The sequence below is a fragment of the Ambystoma mexicanum genome, chromosome 1q (assembly GCF_040938575.1).
Source record: "Ambystoma mexicanum isolate Mex_15411 chromosome 1q, UKY_AmexF1_1, whole genome shotgun sequence".
NCBI classification, from domain to species: Eukaryota; Metazoa; Chordata; class Amphibia; order Caudata; family Ambystomatidae; genus Ambystoma; species Ambystoma mexicanum.
The window spans coordinates 139,202,967-139,222,524 of NC_090922.1; the positions used below are offsets into that span (position 1 = coordinate 139,202,967).

The 19,558-nt window shown below is 48.5% G+C and overlaps 1 protein-coding gene across 3 annotated transcripts in view; it reads right to left on the minus strand.

The window, feature by feature from the left end:
* The window catches only part of MEAK7 (MTOR associated protein, eak-7 homolog), a 1,198,349-nt gene that overhangs the window by 170,484 nt on the left and 1,008,307 nt on the right, over positions 1 to 19,558 (minus strand). For all 3 annotated transcript variants that reach the window (XM_069636236.1, XM_069636239.1, XM_069636243.1), the window contains one exon: positions 13,312 to 13,488. In XM_069636236.1, coding sequence (XP_069492337.1) covers positions 13,312 to 13,488 — 177 coding nt within the window. The remainder of the gene's footprint in view (positions 1 to 13,311; positions 13,489 to 19,558) is intronic.

Sequence of the window (19,558 nt, forward strand, 5' to 3'; positions counted from 1 at the left end):
AATACAATTGGAGATAAGGAATACCTTACTTACCTTTAACTGTTGTTCTCCAGCATGGGTTTGGCATAGATTCACATGCTCAGGAATATTCCCCGTCGTCAGGCCTGGAATCCTCGGTAAAAGAAAACAGTTTCACTTTCGTTTATAAACCGTCTTTCTCCTATAACCAATCAATGAGCTCTGAGTCATACTGCCCCCAGCCAATGACTGCCCTCTCCCTAAGCCCCTCCGCTGGCAGCCATCTTCAGATTTGGTTGCACGTAAAGTGGCAGTATGTCTTGGGAGGATAGCTCAGGGGCAACGTGTTCGCCTTGGAAGCAAGACGACACGGAGCAACACAAGTTTGATCCCCGGGTCTGCGTTTAGAAACCTCTGGTTATTAAGCACGTTATAAATAACCTCTCATATCATTTCATTATGACTAAGAAGAGCCGCAGAGTGGCAGGAGGGAGGGTTCGCATGTGAATCCATGCCAGACCCACACTGGAGAACAACAGTTACAGGTAAGTAACTTGTTCCTTCTCCAGCATGGGGTCTGGTATGGATTCACATGCTCATGAATAAAGAATACACAGTAGTACATACATACACAACCACACGAGGTGTTAAGGCTCAACAGAAGCAATTACTCTTACCTTCTCACCAGGCTCACCTTCAAGCAAATCCCTGTCAAAGCAGTAGAATTTCGTGAAGGTGTGCGTAGACCTGCACGTAGCAGCCCTGCAGATGTCCAGCAGGGGCACACCAGACAGGAACGCCGTCGTCGCAACGATCACTCTGGTAGAATGGGCTCTCGGACAGCCCGGCAGCAGTCCATTTGCCAACGGGTGACAATGAGTGATGCAGCCGGAGAGCCACTTGGAGATGGAAGCCTTGGACAAGGCCTTTCCTTGGTTCACAGGACCAAAGTTCACAAAAAGCTGAGAAGTTTTCCGGAAGCTCTTCGTTCAGGCCACATAAAACTTCAACGCTCGAACCACATCCAGTAAGTGCAAAGTCCTTTCCGCCGGCGACAAAGGTGTCAGAAAAAAACACAGTTAACACCGAAGGCTTGTTGAGATGAAATTCCGACAGAACCTTGGCCATGAAGGAGGGGTGCGTCCGCAGCACCACCCTCTTCTCGTGGAAAGTCAAGTAAGGCCGTTTGCAGGACAGGACCTGGATCTCACCTACTCTCCTGGCAGAGGTGATGGCCGCAAGGAAAGCGGTCTTCCAAGACAGGAAGTTGAGCAGAGCTCGATGCAGCGGCTCAAATAGAGCCCCCATGAGCCTAGTGAGCACCACGTTCAGTTCCCACACCAGGGTAGGCGCCTTCACCGACGGGAACGAATGGAACAGTCCTTTGATGAATTCCTTCACTAGACGGTGCGGCCAAAGAGAAGACCGTCCCAGAGACCTGGTGTAGTGGGAGAGAGCCTCCTTGATGGAGGCGTGGCCCAACCCCGACTTAGACAACAAGCAAGGAAGGACTTGGGGGGGCCGTGACCCTCAAAGGGTTAATCTTCTGCGACCAGCACCAAGTTGCGAAACGCTTCCATTTGTGACTGTAACACTCCAGAGTCTATGACTCCCTGACCTTAGCGAGGACCTCCCTGCAGTCCGCAGGCAGCTCATAACGACCCAACTCTAATGCTGCAGGAGGCAGGCCTTCTGGTTTAGCAATCCTGAGTCGTGGTGCCGGATTGCACCTCCTTCCCTGGCAAGATGATCTGCAACCACTGGTAGCTTGACTGGAGGGGACGCTGACATGCTGAGAAGGCCCGGGTATCAGATTTGCCTCGACCACGCTGGCGCAACAAGGATCATCCTACACCGGCACCGTCTGAGTTGACTGATGACTCATAGTAGCAGTGGCAAAGGAGGGAACTGTAATGGAACAGGCATTCCCAAGGGAAGGAGAATGCATCCCCCATGCTCCCCGGCTGAGGAAACCTGCTGGCGAACCTCTGGCACTTGGTGTTCATTGCTGTCGCAAAAAGGTTGATTTGGGGACTGCCCCAGCTGAGGAAGAGTTTGTCCACTTGATCCTGCCGAAGCTCTCACTCATGGCAAGAGCGTAGCTGCTTGCTGACGGAGTCAGCAACAGTGTTTTTGACTCCCACCAGGTGGAAAGGAATGAGGAACATCCCCTGGGTGACGGCCCAGTGCCACAACTCCTGCGCCTCTCTGGAGAGCACCGGGGATCTGGTGCCATCCTGCTTCCGGATGTAAAACATTGCGGTGGTATTGTCCATGAAGACCCTCACCATTTTGCCCTTGAGAGACGGAAGAAATGACTTGAGGGCCCAAAACACAGCCTGTAGTTCCAGGACGTTGATGTGTAGTGTCTTCTCCTCCTGCAGCCACAGGCCTGTGGCGTGGAGACGTCCGGTATGTGTGCTCCCCACCGCTCCAGGGAAGTGTCCGTTGTGACCATCTCCTGGTATGGAGGGCTCTGGAAGTCTATGTCACCGGCTATGTTGAATCGCACGCCCCACCACCTTATCGCTCGACGGAACTCCTCGTCAAGCACGATCCCGTCCTTGAAGCTTCCGGACACCTGGATGCAACGGGCGTCCAGAAATTCCTGGAGCGGTCGCATCTGCAACCTAGATACATGACAACATCATGCCAAGCAGCGACTTGATGGTCTTCACCGTGGCAGTGCTAACAGCCATTGCACCTTGCCCAAAATGGCCGCTATCCTCTTCTCCGACGGAGCCATCAGGCAGGACACCGTGTTGAGCCTGGACCCCAGGAACAGCAAGTTCTAAAATGGAGTCGAGCAGGATTTTGCATAGTTTACAGAGAACCCCAGAACCGTCAGCAGCCGGACGGTCCTTTCTGTGTGATAGACGGTGGTGGCCCAGATGAGCCAGTCGTCGAGGTATGGGTACACATGAATTCCCTCTAGTCGCAGATGCGCCGCCACCAGAGCCAGGCACTGCATAAAGATTCTGGGCACCGACTTCAGTCCGAAGGGGAGAGCCTTTGAACTGGTAGTGCTTCCCTTGTATGACGAAGCGCAGGAACTTGTGATGTTTTACGTGAATGGGGACGTGGAAGTACGCATCCTCTAGATCCAATGATGACAAAGTCTCCCTCCTCCAGTTGGCCGAGCACGTGCTGCAACGTGACCATCTTGAACTTCTGGGACCTGATGTACTTGTTGAGTCGTCGTAGATCGAGAATGGGACTCCAGCCCTAGGTCTTCTTTCTTACTAGAAAGTATCTTGGGTAAACTCCGGAGCCCAGCAGTCGCTTCAGAACCAGCTCTTATCGCCCCTTTTCTTAACATGGCCCAAAACTCCAGCAGCAGCTGAGGGATGTGTTGTACCTGCTGGGCTACCGGTGGTATTTGCGGACACTTTCGCTGAAACTCCAAAGTGTGTCTTGTGAGTGAGAGCGTCCAGCACCCATTGATTGGTGGAGATGTTTTCCCACATACTGACGAAGCTCGCCAGCCTGCCTCCCACTGGTGTGCAGGGGTGGGGGCCCGATGTCCCGGCCGGTTCAATCCTGCACAGAGGCCGGCGCTCCACCCTGGGAGCCTTGACGACAATGGCGGCCACCTCCGAAGGCCTTGAACAACCGCTGTAGGCTTCCTGGGTCGTGGAACAGCAGGGTTGGCGGTAAGAGGAGAAGGAAGAAGGCCTTCCTGACTTCCCTCCTGAGGGACGAAAGGATAGACGGTACTGTTGCAGCGTGGCCAGGGCGCAGGCTGTCGCTGTGTCGGTTTTGATGGCCTGAAGAGATTCAGCGACAGTCTTGCCAAAAAGATTGTGTGTCGAACAGCATGTCCAGGACCCTCATCTGGACCTCTTGTCTGAAGTTGGTGGCCTTCAACCAGCCACGACGATGGAGGTAAACCCTGTATCCCATCTGACGAACCTTGTGTCCGCAATGTCCAGAGCCACAGTAATGGCATGGTCCAATGCCACCTCACCTTCCTGAAGGATCTCCATTGCCTCTACCCACTTGTCCTCGCAAAGGAAATCCAAGATGGGAGCCATCTTGTACCAAAGCTCCCGGTTGTACCTAACTAGGATCGTTAAGGCATTGGCCGCCTTAACCGCCATCGCCGCAGAGTAAATGACCTTCCGTCCCACAGTGTCCGATTTCTTACCCTTGCTGTCCAGGGGGACAGAGGTTGATGACAATGGGTTGGATAACTTCTTCCTAGCTGCAGCCGAGACCACAGAGTCACACGATGGTTGTGACCGCAGACATTTGGGTGCAGACTCCAGCACCCAGTTTTTCTTTTCTAGCCGGTGCCTCTTCACTGGGGCTGAGACAGGGTTCATCAGCAACGCCAGACCCTCATCCCCGAGTCTTCTAGGAGCGGTACCAACAGAATGGTCTTCCTTTTCGCCTCCCGGGGCTGATAGAGGAAGTCTTCCTTCTTCTCTTCAGGGGTGAGCTGGAAGAGTTCTGATGCACAGGCGATCATGGAGTGGAAGGATCCCACTTCGTCCGGCAGAGAAGCCCTTGGTGGTGGAGAGATTCCACTGTCTTCAACGGTGTCGGTCGTCGCTGTGTCCATCCCTGTATCCCTGGGGGGGAGGGCAGTGACGGTTGGAGTGGAGGCGTAGGGTTTCTCCTCCTTTACTTCAGCAGTGGTGGCACCAGTGTCAACAGTGTCGCCGCCGATGGTGGTGTCGCTTGTGGTGCCATGGGCAGCCTCTTCTGACTCTCTGACACCAGTGTGTGGAGGGTCGAGAGAATATCCTGCAACAGATCTCTGGGGGTTCCTGGGGGACAGGCCCTTTCGCTTTTAAGAGGGCGGCAGCAACCATCTCGATAGAAGAGAACGATTTGGCCTGGATCACCTGGACCTTAACTGGCAGGATGGACACATTGTCCTGCTTGGCCTTCTCCGGCTCTCTTGCAGCTTCCCTGGGGTAGCTGACTTTCTCTTTGACGAAGAGCTGGAGCGATGGGCTGGAGATTGAATCTGATGGAGACTATGAATGCACCCTGACCATCGCGGTACACGCTTGTGCGGCCACCCCGACGGAAGCGGACTCACGATGCTTGGCCTCGTCTTGGGCCCCCACGGATGGAGCACCCTCAAAAGACTTAAGACGCCCGCTCTGGCTGGCTGGCTGGATCCGGATGAGGCACACAGGGTAGAGGCCCTGGCTTTGTGCCACGCCGCCAGTCAGACGTGCCGATCCTTCATCGTGCGCTTGGAGAAGCCACAGCAGATCTCTCAAGACGGGCATTGGGAATGCTTGTCGTGCGTGAAAACATTCCGCAGCTGGTGCATAGCTTGAAGAGGGAAGCTCAGCCCTTCTCCTTCAACATGATCCGGCGTGGTGTAGGCCTGATGGTCTTCTGGAAACTTCCCAGCAGAAAACACTTGACGATTTTGCCCTTGAGGGGCGATGAAAGATGCCGAAAAACGGATCCCTGTTAAATCGGGTGAATAAACGATGGAGCACATGGGCTGAATTGAACAAAATTAGGATTTTCCTATCCAAAAAAGAGCAAAAAACGCATAAAGCTCGAACAGCGAAATACGAGGACTCCCAACACTTTAACGTGCAGTAAAAATCTGAAGATGGCTGCCAAAGGAGGTGCTGAGGGAGAGGGCAGTCATTAGCTGAGGGCAGTATGACCCAGAGCTCAGTGATCGTTTTATAGGAGAAAGACAGTTTATAAACAAAAGTGAAACAGTTTTTTCTTTTACCCAGGATTCCCGGCCTGGCGACGGGAAATAATTTATGAGCATGTGAATCCATGCCAGACCCCATGCCAGAGAAAAGAACAAATTATTCTCCTCTCGGTAATGATCCTTCTGAAGGATGTTCCTCCCACTGATTTCTCATCTATTATATCCCTATGCCAGCGCAGCTATTCTTCTGAAACTTTTCTGCCGCAGGCACAGCGTGGCTCTGCAACGGCACCTCCAGACTATTCGAAGTGCCGGACATGACATTGGGCGAGTTTGAGTGAGGCCCCATGCACCATGACCTCAGTTCCACCCTTTTTCCCTGGCACTCTGACACGGAGGGTCCACAGAACTAATGTGTACTAGCTACCTAAAAAGGGGCAGGTAGGGAAGGAGATGAGGAATCCGTGGGAGAAACATCTATCTGAAAGAACATTACCGAGAGTCATTTGTTCTTCTAATGGATTCCTGCCTGATAGACATCTAAAGCAATATGTAAATTTGGAGGGAGGGAGCAAAGATAACAACTAAACCAGAACATTTTGAAGGACTGCCCCACCAAAACAGGCATCCTGTCCCGCAAGGGAATCTAAGTAGTAACGTTTAGTGGAGAGATGTCCAGACGGGAACTCCTCTGTACAAGTCAGAGGTGTCAGCCAATCCTCTGTTAGAATGTGCCCCGAGACACTCAGGGACATACTTACTAGCCAGATCATAGGATTCATAGATGCAGAGAATGATCCACCTTGACAGGGTATGTCTAGTGACAGCTCTGTTAGCTCTAGCCACAGTTGGTCATCTTTCCTAGCCTCGATAATACGAGCCGTGTAGAACTTGAGGGCCTGCACCGGGTCCAGCCGATGGAACCATTCCTCTGCCTTGGAAGGTGAGGTCGAGGAAAAACACAAGAAGATGGATGTTCTGAGAAAGATCGAACTCTAAGGTCACTTTCGGCAGCAAAGAGGTTCTCATTAAGAGTCACCTTCTCTTTGAAAAAAAACAAAGAGCAAGGTAAAATAGACAATGCCTGGAGCTCACTCATCCATTGCGCGAAGTGATGGCAACCAAGAAAATCACCTTACGGGCGAGTAATCTACTAGAACAGGAATGGAGAACTCAAACGGTGCATCCATAAGGAATGTGAAAACTAAATTCAAATCTCACTCCAAACCACAAACTAGTGGGGAAGAAACTGGTTACACAAACCCTGCAAGAACTGCATAACAGTGGGGATTCTGAAAAACGAACCCTGTTCCGGGGACCTCTTTAAAACTGAAATAGCAGCAAGGTAACCCTTTACAGTGCCAATTTGCAAGCCTGCTTGGGCAACAAATAGCAGAAATTCCAACACAGGGGATAGCAGACATGATAAAAAGAATCCAGATCCCTCTCCCGGCACCAAATCAAAAATGTACGTGACCAGCAGGCATAAATAGATTTTGTTGCAGGCCTCCTGGCTGAAAGTAGCACACCGGGGACGTTGTCTGACAATCCGTGTATCTCAGTCTCTCAAGCATGAAGGTTCATTCCGCTGAAGTTTGGGTAGAGGACGTCGCCCTTCCTTCTGGGAGTACGTTGACTCTTCTTGGAAGCCACCAGAGAGTGCAGTTGGACATGTCCAGCAACTCCATATACCACATTCTCCAGAGCCAGTCTGGAGCGATTATGATCAACGTCGTTCTGAACAGGCGCAATTCCCTGAAACAGCACAAAACAAAAAAAGGGATGGCTGGAATGTTTGGAATAAACCCTAACCTCTGTCATTGCTCTGGGCAACAATCCAGACCATTGTTCTTCGCCTGCCAACCCATTACAAAAAGGGAAAAACCATATGCAAATCAGGCTTGGCCCCACCCCAAAAGGGGCAGTCCAGCCCGAATTGCTTGTTCACATACCTTCTTCACGAGACCACAAGTATCCCCAAACATGTTTCGGCCTTGTTGGGCCTCATCAGTGAGGAGCAGTTTGGTTTCTAGGCCCAACAGGCCCGGATCCCATTTCTGGACCAAGCCCGATTTGCATATGGTTTTCCCCCTTTTGTAATGGCTTGGCAGGCGAAGAACGATGGGCTGGAAGAGTTGTCCAGAGTAAAGCCACATGTAACAAGTTATTCTAAACCTTCCGGCCATCACCTCTTTTGTTTTGCTATTGTCACCCAAAGTGGGACGGGTATGCCCAGACTTGGCCCCCAGCTCGATCGTGCTCTTTGACATAAGCTGCCGAACCTTCTCCAGTAGGATGGGGTCCGGAGACAAGGGGGTGGCTGGTGGACGATGTAGGAATGTGGGGCAATACCCCTGCTGAATGACCTTCAATACCCAAGCGTTGGACGTGGTCCTTGACCATTACGAGCTGAACAGGGTGGCAGGTGTTGGTTAGCATTGAGGTTTTATGCTGTGGGGACGGTGGCCATGCCACCCTCTCTGGGCACCTAAACCTCTAGGGAAGCATCTGCCCTGTATTCTTCCAAAGGAACACTTACCACAGCCACTTGGAGCATAGGTGGGGGCAGGGACAAAACCCCTACCCAAGGCGACGACTGTGCGAAGGGCTGTTGCACGGCAAGCCCAAAGGACTTTGCCATTGCTGCAGATGACTGGACCTTCGAGTGGGTGTCTTCCGCCTTGGCTCTAAAAAGATTTTGACTATCGAAAGGCATTTCCAACAGCTTGGCCAAAACATCGGCCACAAATCCTGACATCCTCAACCAAGAGTGGTGTCTGACCACAGTGCTCATGGCCTGGACCTGCCCAAACAATCCACAGCATCCAATCCAGATTGCAACATCTGGCAGGCAACCTCATTGTCATCATTAACTATGGACAGAAATCCGTCCCTCATCTCTTCAGAGACGTGCTCAACAGCATTGGCCATAGCCGCCCAAAGGCCAAAGGAGAACTTTTCCATTGCTCAAGAAGCATTCACTGCGTGCAGGGCAAGACTGCCTGACGCAAACACCTTCTTACTCCAAGCATAAAGTCTCTTAGTTTCCCTGTACAGTGGAAGGCAAGGGAAGGTGAAAGGGTTAAGGCAAGCTGTCGCGGCCTGAACCAACAAACTCTCCAGTGAAGAATGAGATGAGCGAAACACAACACCAGGTCCAATGGCATTGAACACTGCTTCTTTGCCATTTCTCTGTACACTGCCAGAACAGAGCCAGGTTTCTCCCGCACTTCCAGCACAGGATCACCACAGACACCTTGAAGGGCTGGAGTGTCTCCTTCTTTGGGCCATCGTCCAATATATTAACACAGAACCTTTGATCTGGATGGATCGAAACCACAGAGTACTGGCTACATTAGCCATCAAACACTGGCTTCATGCTTTCCTGGGGTGGGAGCTGACAGAATGTCCATCTCCGGGGAGGTATCAATGGCACTGGCGACCTGCAGATCTTTCGGGCAGCCCCAGTAAATCCTCACCTTCCCAGTCTAATTGTTCTAGGAAATCTCTCACCTCCCTAGAAACCAGGGGCTCAAACCCAAAGGGAACCTGATCACCATCCTTGTCATAGACGTCATACATCATACACATGAAGGTGTCCGTACATAGTGGAATGTATTCCTGTGGAGCCGCATTGTCGGCAAAGCCGATCTGAGCTGGCAAAGTTGGAACTGGCGCTAAGGCCTCGGCACCCGAAGGCGAGAGCCTCTCTGCACTGAGGAACCTCGGCCTTCATCTGGACCAGGCCTGAGCCCATAGGCATGTGGGAGTGGTCCCCTGTTAGTAGCCTGTCAGCCGCAACTGACGCAGTGGGACCCGTTGCTCCACAGCCGGAGCTGATGACACCGTCACCTGAGCTGAAGGTGCAGAGGCCAAAGCTGCCGGCGCCTTGGCAAAGATGTCTAACATCTTAAGGCGGAAGTTCTCCCCTTCCTCCAGGGTGGAGGATTGGATAGGAAAAGGTACCTGTGCTGAAAATCCTTGGAGCATTGGCTCTTTTTTGAGGAAGAGGACTCACTCGTGGAGCGGGTCCTCTTCCGATGTTTCTTCGATTTTTCCTTTTTCTTCTCCTTCCTCGGTTCCGCCCCGTCTTCAGAGCGGCAGACCGTGCAGTGCAACCTCGAACGAGACCGCAGAGCCTCACTCTTCGCCTTATGCACAAATGGCAGATCGTCACTGCCCTTTCCTGGAGAGCCTTCAGGTACATCGACTAGTACGACCTGCAATCCAGGGTGTAATAGTCCTGGCCAAACTGTATAGACAAACTTGATATGGATCTGAGACGGGCATCTATCAGCTGCAATCTGCACACAGCTTAAAACCAGAGGCCTTAGATGGAGTAGGCATGGCGCAGAGAAAAATCTGAAAACTCGACCAGCGTGTTCATGATTAGCAAACAGAGCGTGTTTAAAAAATAACAGGGGGCACAGTGCCTCCAGATATATGGTCTCCGACATCGTAAATGGCACAGGACATCAATAGAAGTCGGGCAGAGGTTCGCTGGCGCCCTACAAAGGCAGCGGAATGTTTACAAACAACTGCGCAGGGATAGGGATGTCATACATGAGGAATCTGGTTGGAAGGAATTGATTTCTTTTTTAATTTATTTATTTTTTGCATTTATTTACAGTGCACAAAACGCTCAGGTATCTAGGAACTAGTTACAGAAAGTGCTTGAAAGAGAGCATGCAATGTAAACATACTGGTAAAGCCTCTCGTGGCAGGGAGCTACATCAGACATGCATACAGGACATAGTATGTGTAGGTATACATACTGGTAAAGCCTCTCCTCTTGTTAGGGAGAGCTGCGTCAGACACGCACACAGGACATAGAAGGTGTAAATACACATACTGGTAAAGCCTCTCCTCTTGTTAGGGGGAGCTGCATCAGACATGCATACAGGACATAGTAGGCGTAAATATATACACTGGTAAAGCCTCTCCTCTTGTTACGGGGAGCCACATCAGATATGCATACAGGACATAGTAGGCGTAAATATATACACTGGTAAAGCCTCTCCTCTTGTTATGGGAAGCTGCATCAGACATGCACACAGGACACAGTAGGCGTAAATATACATACTGGTAAAGCCTCTCCTCTTGTTACAAGGAGGTTGCATCAGACATGCAGACAGAGGACATGGGTGCAGGTGTACAGTGAGGTAAAGTGGAAAGTGCCTATGGAAGCAGTGGTGCCATCACAGGAAGTGTTCTAAAAGGATCAGTGGTTTGATATTAACATGTTATAGTAGTGCCACATCTCATGGAATTGGGGCTGCTTAAGTTATGCTTGAGAGCGGCTCTAATACCAGATAGTATACATGAAAACACGGATCACTGTGACATGAATGGAAGGAGCAACAGCTGTTAAATGTGTCTGACTCGGGTTACTATCATAGAATGTCAAGGGAGATACAGAATCCGGGAGTTAGATGCACAGAGAGGTACACATTTAAAAGTGAGGACGAAGCCATATGTCGGCGTAAGCATATAGGCGGCGTATAGATGAGGAGCAAAAAGGCAAGAATAGAAGTACAGTCCCGTCTCGGTGTGAGAGAATGTGCGTAAGCTGATGAGCGTTGTTTCTCTGCTGCAGTTTGTTCGGCGACACGTAGAGAAACACAAATGATCAATGCCGGTGGGGCGGGATGGATCGTGCTGAAGACTAGGCAAACAGAGTTTGTTAAAACGTGACTGAAGGTCGAAGGGGCAAAGTATGGGCAATTAGGCTCTTACCTTCTGCAACCAGGATATTGAACTTAGATTAGAACAGTATTGCGACGGGTAGGCAAGGCAAGCATGGGCCAAGAGGATCCCCTCCAGATCCCAGACAGGCCAAGACAGGAATCACCTTGCGCCTTAGTCTGTAGCCTTTGTGTGAGGCCGGCTACGTCTTCCGGCTGCAGGGGTGCTTTCTCGTTTGTTGCAGGCGCCCTATCAGAAGGCTTGGTAGGGGTAGGTGGCAGCAGGGCTGTGAGGCCCAGGCTGTTAGTACGGAAAATCTGTTGGCCGGGTATACACCAAATTCTTCGTTTATGATTTTAAAGGGTCACAATTGACTATATATATATATATATATATATATATATATATATATATATATATATATATATATATATATATATATATATATATATATATATATAAAAAGGGGTTTTGGGTTGGGTGGGGGTTGCAGGGGGTTTCCCCCCACATATATGTTACAACTGACCTTCACAATTCGGTCAATTGTAATTCGAACAGTTGTAAAACGAACAATTCGTATACAACCGTCGGCCGTGATGGAAACCTCACAAAGACAAGCCAATGAATACAGGCATGATGGTAGTGCTGCAGAAGACTCACTGTTCCTCACTCCTGGGCAGATCTCGTCGATGTGGGCCCAGGCAGGAATCCTCTTGCACCTTAGTGTGGAGCCTTCGAGCGAGGCCAGCTCCGCCTTCTGGCTCCAGAGGTGCTTTATTGTTGCAGGTAGCCTATCAGAAGGCTTGGTAGGGGTAGTAGGAGGCAGCAGGGCTGTGAGGCCCAGGTTGTTAATCGGAAAATCTGTTAGCCATGATGGAAAGCTCACAAAGACAAGCCGATGAATGCAGGCATGATGGTAGTGCTGCAGTAGGCTCGATGTTCCTCACTGCTGGGCAGATCTTGCCGATGGGGGCCAAGACAGGAATCATCTTGCACCTTAGTGTGTGGAGCCTTTGTGTGAGGCCGGCTCTGCCTTGCGGCTCCGGGGCAGCTTTCTTGTTCCAGGCAGCCTATCAGAAACCTCGTTAGGGTTAGGTGGGAGCAGGGCTATGAGGCCCAGGTTGTTAGTTCGGAAAATCTGTCGGCCATTATAGAAAGCTCACAAAGACAAGCCGATGAATGCAGGCATGATGGTAGTGCGATAGGAGGCTCAATATTCCTCACTTCTGGGTAGATCTCGTTGATGTGATTACAAACCAAAATGGTAGTAGGGCAAGAGACTTTATTTTAAAAATCGATTAAAAATAAAACTATTTAAAAAGATTGCTCGGGGGAGAGGAAATGTACTTTTTTCATTTTTTGTGGGCCGCCCAAAATCAGCCGAAAACAAATCGGTGTTTTGGTTGGTCGGCCTACAAAAAGAGAATTTATTACATAGAACCACCAAAATACCTCATCATAGTGGCATCTTCTACCTTTACCCTTAATCAGTCACATTAGTTAAGGCAAACTCTGTTGGCCAACGTTAACTTAAATACCATCAAATGTTAATGCTTTCTCTGCTGAACAGCTTTGATGACTATCAGTCTAGACAGCAACTTTGCTTTATTGTGATATGCAAAAATAATGAGGAAGAAATGCAACAAGTGTGCTGATGGCCAAACCTATAAAGCCTGTGGGCAGATTCAGTTGTAAAGGCCATCCTACACTGCTTGCTCCTTTGGTAGGTTTTATGGACACTCAATAATGTAATTTACTGCTTCTTGATTTGCTTTGCCTTGGGTGGGGTTGCCAGGCGCTGTAAAAACCTTTGGAAACTCACTCAATCCCACACTTTCCCTACTGGGCAAGATCTTGATACCAAAGGCTGTAGACCAGAAGAGCAAATAGAACAGCTACAGAAACCATGCACACTGTTCATGTGTCACATAGCTTCAGAGTCACCCTAGCATCAGAATGAGGACACAAAAAAGGAAAACATACCAACATATTGTCTCTGGCATATCAACATGACCAGTCATCTCACTTACCTCCTGATCTGGAGGGTCTCCAACTGCCCACACCTCCAGCACATCTATGGAAAAGGTCTCTGAACCGGACAATTGAGGGCTGTTGTATGTGGTACACTTAGGCTTAGCTTTGCTGTGCCCTTTCCCAAAGTTACTGTCTATCCAAAGCCCAAAATAATCGTGCTGTCCTCCCATGCCCTGCCAGGGAAAAGTAGGGATAATAATTTAGCGTGTCAAGTCAGAGCAAAAATGGCATTTCATTGTTAAGACAACTAAAAAACAACCTCTACATTTAAGAATTATAGCATTTACAAAAATTGGTTGTCAGATAGCTAAATTAGACATCTTGATATGCTTAAAGGGAGGACAGGGAACCGACAGGATTGAATTGAGGTGCCTTAGGGCGCAATATAGAAACTTGATCCAAAAAAGAGGAGTATGTCCAATATGAATGGGAACGATTATATGAGGCATCAAAGTCCAGGGATGGTAGCTTATATAGGCCTAAGAACTCTGGTTGAATATTTTCCTTCAGGAGAGCCCTGAAGACTCCTCTATTCAGTCTCTTTTTTCCTCCCTGCTAGAGCATATGTCATTTGAGTACTTTTCTGAGCCAGCCCCCTCCTGCTCAGCGCCTAGACGCACTGTGGGCCTTAGTTTGCGCTTTATAAATTGGATAATAATATTGGAAAATATTCAGTGGTAACAAGGAAGGATGTGGGAATTAAGTGTCAGCTGACATTGGCACAAAGCACCTGCAAGAAACATTTTGAGAATCTTTATTGGACGTAACCCATAGCTGGTAACCAAGACACTACTTTGTATGACCGGGGGAGCGGGAATACCCTAGATCCAATTTAATTAGACTTGGAGGAAGTCGCTAAGACCATTAGCTTGCAAAGGTGGGGCAAAACACCTGGACCCAACTTAATGCCTATTGATCTGGTCAAAGACAAACCAGAGGTACCGGTGCTATGACACTTGTTTAATGATATCCTTGGGCTCAACAGGGTACCCCCCTCATTGCAAAAAGCAACTTTCATTCCCATATACAAAAAGGGATGAAGGGGGCACTCTTGGAATTACAGACCCATATCGTTGCTAGATGGAGTTGGAAAGGAATTGGAAAGGTATTTGCAAGCATCCACGAGCATTTACAGGCATGGTTTATACAGGAAAGCGTGGTTGATCATCTCCAGGCGGGTTCTAGGCCTAAAACGAGTACCATGGACCAGGCATTTCGTTTACATTTGGTCACGCAAAAATATATGGTCCTGAGGAACATGAAAGTATTTTCAGTATTCATCGCCCTAAGGACCGCTTTTGAATTCCAGCCAACGTATTGCAAATTATAATGCAGCTTTACTCAAATAACAGTGCCTCAGTGAGATCGGGACTGGGGGATGAGCTAACAGATTAATTTAAGGTGACTAGAGGGGTGAGACAGGGTTGTGTCTTGTCCCCTCTGCTCTTCCTGATATATATAGATTAAGTGATACAGCAGGTCAGGAAGAAATTCCTGGACCAGCCAAAACCTGCCCAGGAATCAATCCCAATACCTCTTCTTGCAGATGATGCTGTCCTATTGTCCACATCTGTAAGGGGTCTTGCCACTACACTTGAGGCCTTCATGGAGAAATGCACGGAGCTCCATTTTGATATCAATATAGGGAAAACCAAAATGATCAAGGTAATTGGACCTCCCAAATATTTAAATCTACCTCCACTTTGAAAAAATATGGGGGGGGCAATATGGAGGTTCTTTGACATTCATGGACAGGGCCCAAACTCACCAGCCCTTAATCTGTATAATACACAGGCAAAATCGGCAGCCCTATATGGGTCTGAGGTTTGGGGGCATTCATCCACCCAGAATTGGGCCTGTCGGAAAGATGCTTTTTAAAGAAGCTGCTTGGACTATCCACAGCATGCTCAGGCAACTCTGGCCTTTTGGAATTGGGCCAATTACTAGTGAGGCAAGCTTTAGGCTTGTAGCCTTTTGGTTCAGATTATGGTCAACCCCAGCATAGAGTATATTTTGCGAGGCAATTGTACAGATCTTGGATTTTGAGGGAGGTAGATCATAGCCTTGGTTCAAACATGTTAAAAAATGTCTATTAGCACAGAATATGGATGATTCATGGTATCACCCCACAAGTATTACCAAGGTTAATGTTGTCAAAGCTAAGCGGTTCTCACAGGAGGCTGCTGAGATCGAAATGGTCAATGTGTGCAGCAGATTGTCAATGGGTGCCAAGTATCTGGTTAGTACACCTGCATTGGGGTTTGAGAAATATCTGGATTTGGGAAACCGTCCATTAGCACGTACACTCTACATGCAATTTAGACTAGAACAACTGAACCTGGCATAGCTCCATCACTGTGGGAATAGGAGTGGGAATGACTTATGCCGGTTTGTGGTTTGCAAAGGGAGTCCAGGGCCCACTTTTTGTTCGTTCGCCAGGGTCATCCGATGGCTAGGAATATATACCTGAAGTCATTATGTAATGTTTTTGGCATACGCCGCACGAGTGAAGCCATCTCATTCTTTGGATGTTGTAATGACATAAAAGTAGTATTCCACGTTGCAAGCTATATCCACCAGGCCTGGCGTGTATGAGCAAAGATGTTGACCACAGTATAATGTGGACCCAAATCCAATTTGGGTTTATACGGATAAAACATCGTTGGAAGAACATTTTCAATTTGACTGCTATCAATTGCACTAATTATATGCACCTGTTTGGCCCATTGTATTATCTGATGCTGTTAATGGGATGATGTACAAATATTTGATCATATAATTTTAGGACTCCAAATTACTCATGTTTATACTGGGATTTTAGATATTAGGTACTTATTTTAACGTGTACATTTTTAAAATTGTGTAGTCATTTCTTTTATATGACCTGATCTCAAAGATATATATTTTTTTCCAAAAATGTTTTATTGATTTTTCCACATAATCCTAACAACTTACAAATTGTTAATCATCAAACATTTGACATTCCATTGTATGACTACGTCCCCTCCCCCCCAAAAACTCCCCCCGCCCACCCCATGCCTACACCATGTTCATCAATCCACCTCCCTTCTTCCTTTCCGTCCCTTCTACCTAACTATGGTTTCATCTTGTACAGAGATCGCTACCAAGTCCTATCCTGGGTACTCTGTTCCGAGACAGCCAAATCAGCTATCAATTGTCTGCGCGCCTCCACCACTCCTCCTTGTTCCGTGTTCCTACCTGTCGCTTCCTGCCACACAGAGGTCTCTGCGTTAGCCCATTTTGCAGATCCCTCCACCATACCTGTACTACAGGTCTTGTTTGTGCTTTCCACCCCATCGCATTTCTACGTTTTGCCAAGATATATGCTAAGACTTTGAGCTTGCTCACATGTTTAGCTCGCTTGGGTCTTGACAAGCTCCCCATCAGGCAAGCCATGGGGGAACTCACATACATGGTAATCCCGCTTTTGCTAATGTTTGGGCTACCTCTCTCCAAAATCTGCCTATCTCTGCGCATTCCCAGAACATTTGCACCAGGTCTGCATTCACCTCCCCACATTTTGGGCATGTCTGTATATTTGCTTGATAAAACTTGGCTATTTTGTTCGGGGTCAGGTATGCTCGAAGAGTCATATATAATTGAATCTGTTGCAGTCGCGCATTCCTTGACACCTTTTTGTGGTACCCCTTTGCTCTGCTCCACACCTCGTCTGACATTGGTTCCCCCAAGTCTGCTTCCCACTTCTACCTCGTCTGTTCTACCTCCCCGCCAACCTTGGACATTAGTAACTCGTATGTACGCGAGACTTCGTTAACTCGTTCCGACACATCGTACGAAGACTCTATAATCTTGTCCGGCTGTAAGGACGTTTCGGTCACTGGCCATCTCCGCCTTAGGTTCCTCAAAAGTCGGGTGCACGTGATGTGTTGCCCTCGGTGCACCCCAGTCTCTATTATAAGCAACTCAAATTCATTGGGCATCCCCTCTTTCAGTATGTCCCCCACTGTCGCTACTCCCATTGGTACCCAACTCCTTCTCACGTTCAAACTAACTTGTTCATTTACCTCTTCCAACGTCACTAGCGGTATCTGCAGGGAATACAGTGTTGCGTTCCCCATCAACAGACATGCCCTGCGCCACATTGTGCACCCCAGGCTCATCAGGAGGTGCCGGCTGGACCTGTGCGAATCGGGGAGCCATAGAACTTTGTTTAGAAAGAACAGAATACTTTCTGCTCGTAGTAACTTTGATTCTGTTTGTTCATTTAACAGCCATTTGGCCACAAATTGCACCTGGCTAGCCACGAAATGTACCTCGAAATTGGGCAATTTTATTCCTGCTTGTTCGTATGAATTCTGGAGCTTCCACACTGCTACTCTGTTCCTCGAGTTATGCCATATGAAGCTCCTGCATATGCTGTGCAGTTTCCTAAAAACAATTTGGGCATCGCGAACGGGATATTAGCAAAGTAGTGTAGGAGTCTCGGCAGCACCACCATCTTCAGTAATGCTGTGCTCCCCATCATGGACAATGGAATCCTCGTCCAGAATGATATACACTTTTCATTTTATTTTGTGAACCGCCTTCACTGTGTTATGCATATGTTCCAACTTGGGGTTGTGATATATGACCACCCCCAAGTAACTAAATGTCTCTCTCTCCCATTTAATTGGTAATACCGGCAATTTGTGCAAGGGCACCCCTCTATACTCTTCTAGGGGATACAGACTCGATTTCTGGGGTTTAACCATTATACCTGAAAGTATACAGTAGCGTGCAATCACATCCAGGACACATTGTAAGTTCTCTTCTGGGTACTGCAGGTATAGGAGCATGTCATCTGCATATATCGAGATCAAATGCCTCCCCTGCGAGGTACTTATACCCACCTCTCCATACTACTTTCTTAAATAGGCAACTAGTGGTTCCAGCGCTAATATAAAAAGCTTTGGAGACAATGGACATCCTTGCCTTGTGCCCTTACTCAGTTGCCATTGCTCCGAGAGAGTGGAGCCCGTTTTGACTCTTGCTATCGGTGCATTGTACAAAAGCCGCACCCACTTAATGTATGTTGGCCCAATGCCGATTTCTTCCAGGACCGCTAGCAGCTAGGGCCATCTGACTGAGTCAAACGTTTCACTGCATCAAGTGGCACCACCGCTACTTCTTGCGTCTCTCTACTGGTATAATCTATAATGTGATGTAATCTTCTTAGGTTGTTGGCAGTATTCCAATATGGGACATATCCTGTCTGGTCCGGGTGAATGAGCTTACCTATGACTGGTCTCAGCCTCTTTGCCATAACAGCTGAAAGAATCTTCCCGTCCTGGTTCAGCAAAGACAGCAGCCTATCCGATCCACAGTCCGTATCTGGTATATTTGGTTTGAGGAGGGGAATAATTGTCGACTTCATCAGGGACCCAGGCAATTTACTTATTTCCAGCGCCTCGTTTAACATTGATAGTAGTGGGGAAAGGATGTCGGCCCTATATTCTTTATGGAATTTGCTGGTGAGGCCATGCGCTCCAGGGACTTTATTAGTCGGTAATTCTTTTATCACATTTTCTAGTTCTTCAATCGTGATAGGTATCCCTAGGCTATCACTCTCTTGTTTACTTAATTTGGGATGCTTGATCTCAGTCAACGCCTCTTGTATATCCACTTCTTCTCCCTTCATGGGTTCACTATACAAGTGAGTATAATAATCATAAAAACACTTATTTACTTATTCCTGAGTCTCCCGCAACTTTCCGTCCATCCGCTTCACTGCTCCGATTGTCTGCCATGTGGTCTCACTTTTATATAACCAGGCCAGCAGCCTGCTCGGCTTGTCTCCTTCTGCATGCTGTCTCTCTATGTATTTCTTAGTTTGCCTAAAATTCCCCAATGTTTCCTACATTCCTGTTGTAGGCGGGACACTTCCTTGGCCCCTTCTAGTGATCTATTACCAACCCGCATTATAGTTTCCAGTTTCCTTTCTGCCTTTTGTAGATCCCGCAGTATAACATTGTGCATCCCTCTCGATTTAGCTATCGCTGCTCCTCTTACCACCACTTTAAAGGCCTCCCAAAGCGTACCAGCTGAATCTACACTGCCGGATTGTACTTAAAATATTCTTTCACCTCAGCTCTCAAAGATTCACAGATACCCGTATCTCCCAGTGCTTCAACCCTGAGTCTCCAGGTCGGGATTTTGGACCAGAGGGGGTTGGTGGGGGGAGAGAGGGCGGTGTAATGCCTGCCATGTAATGACCAGAGGGGC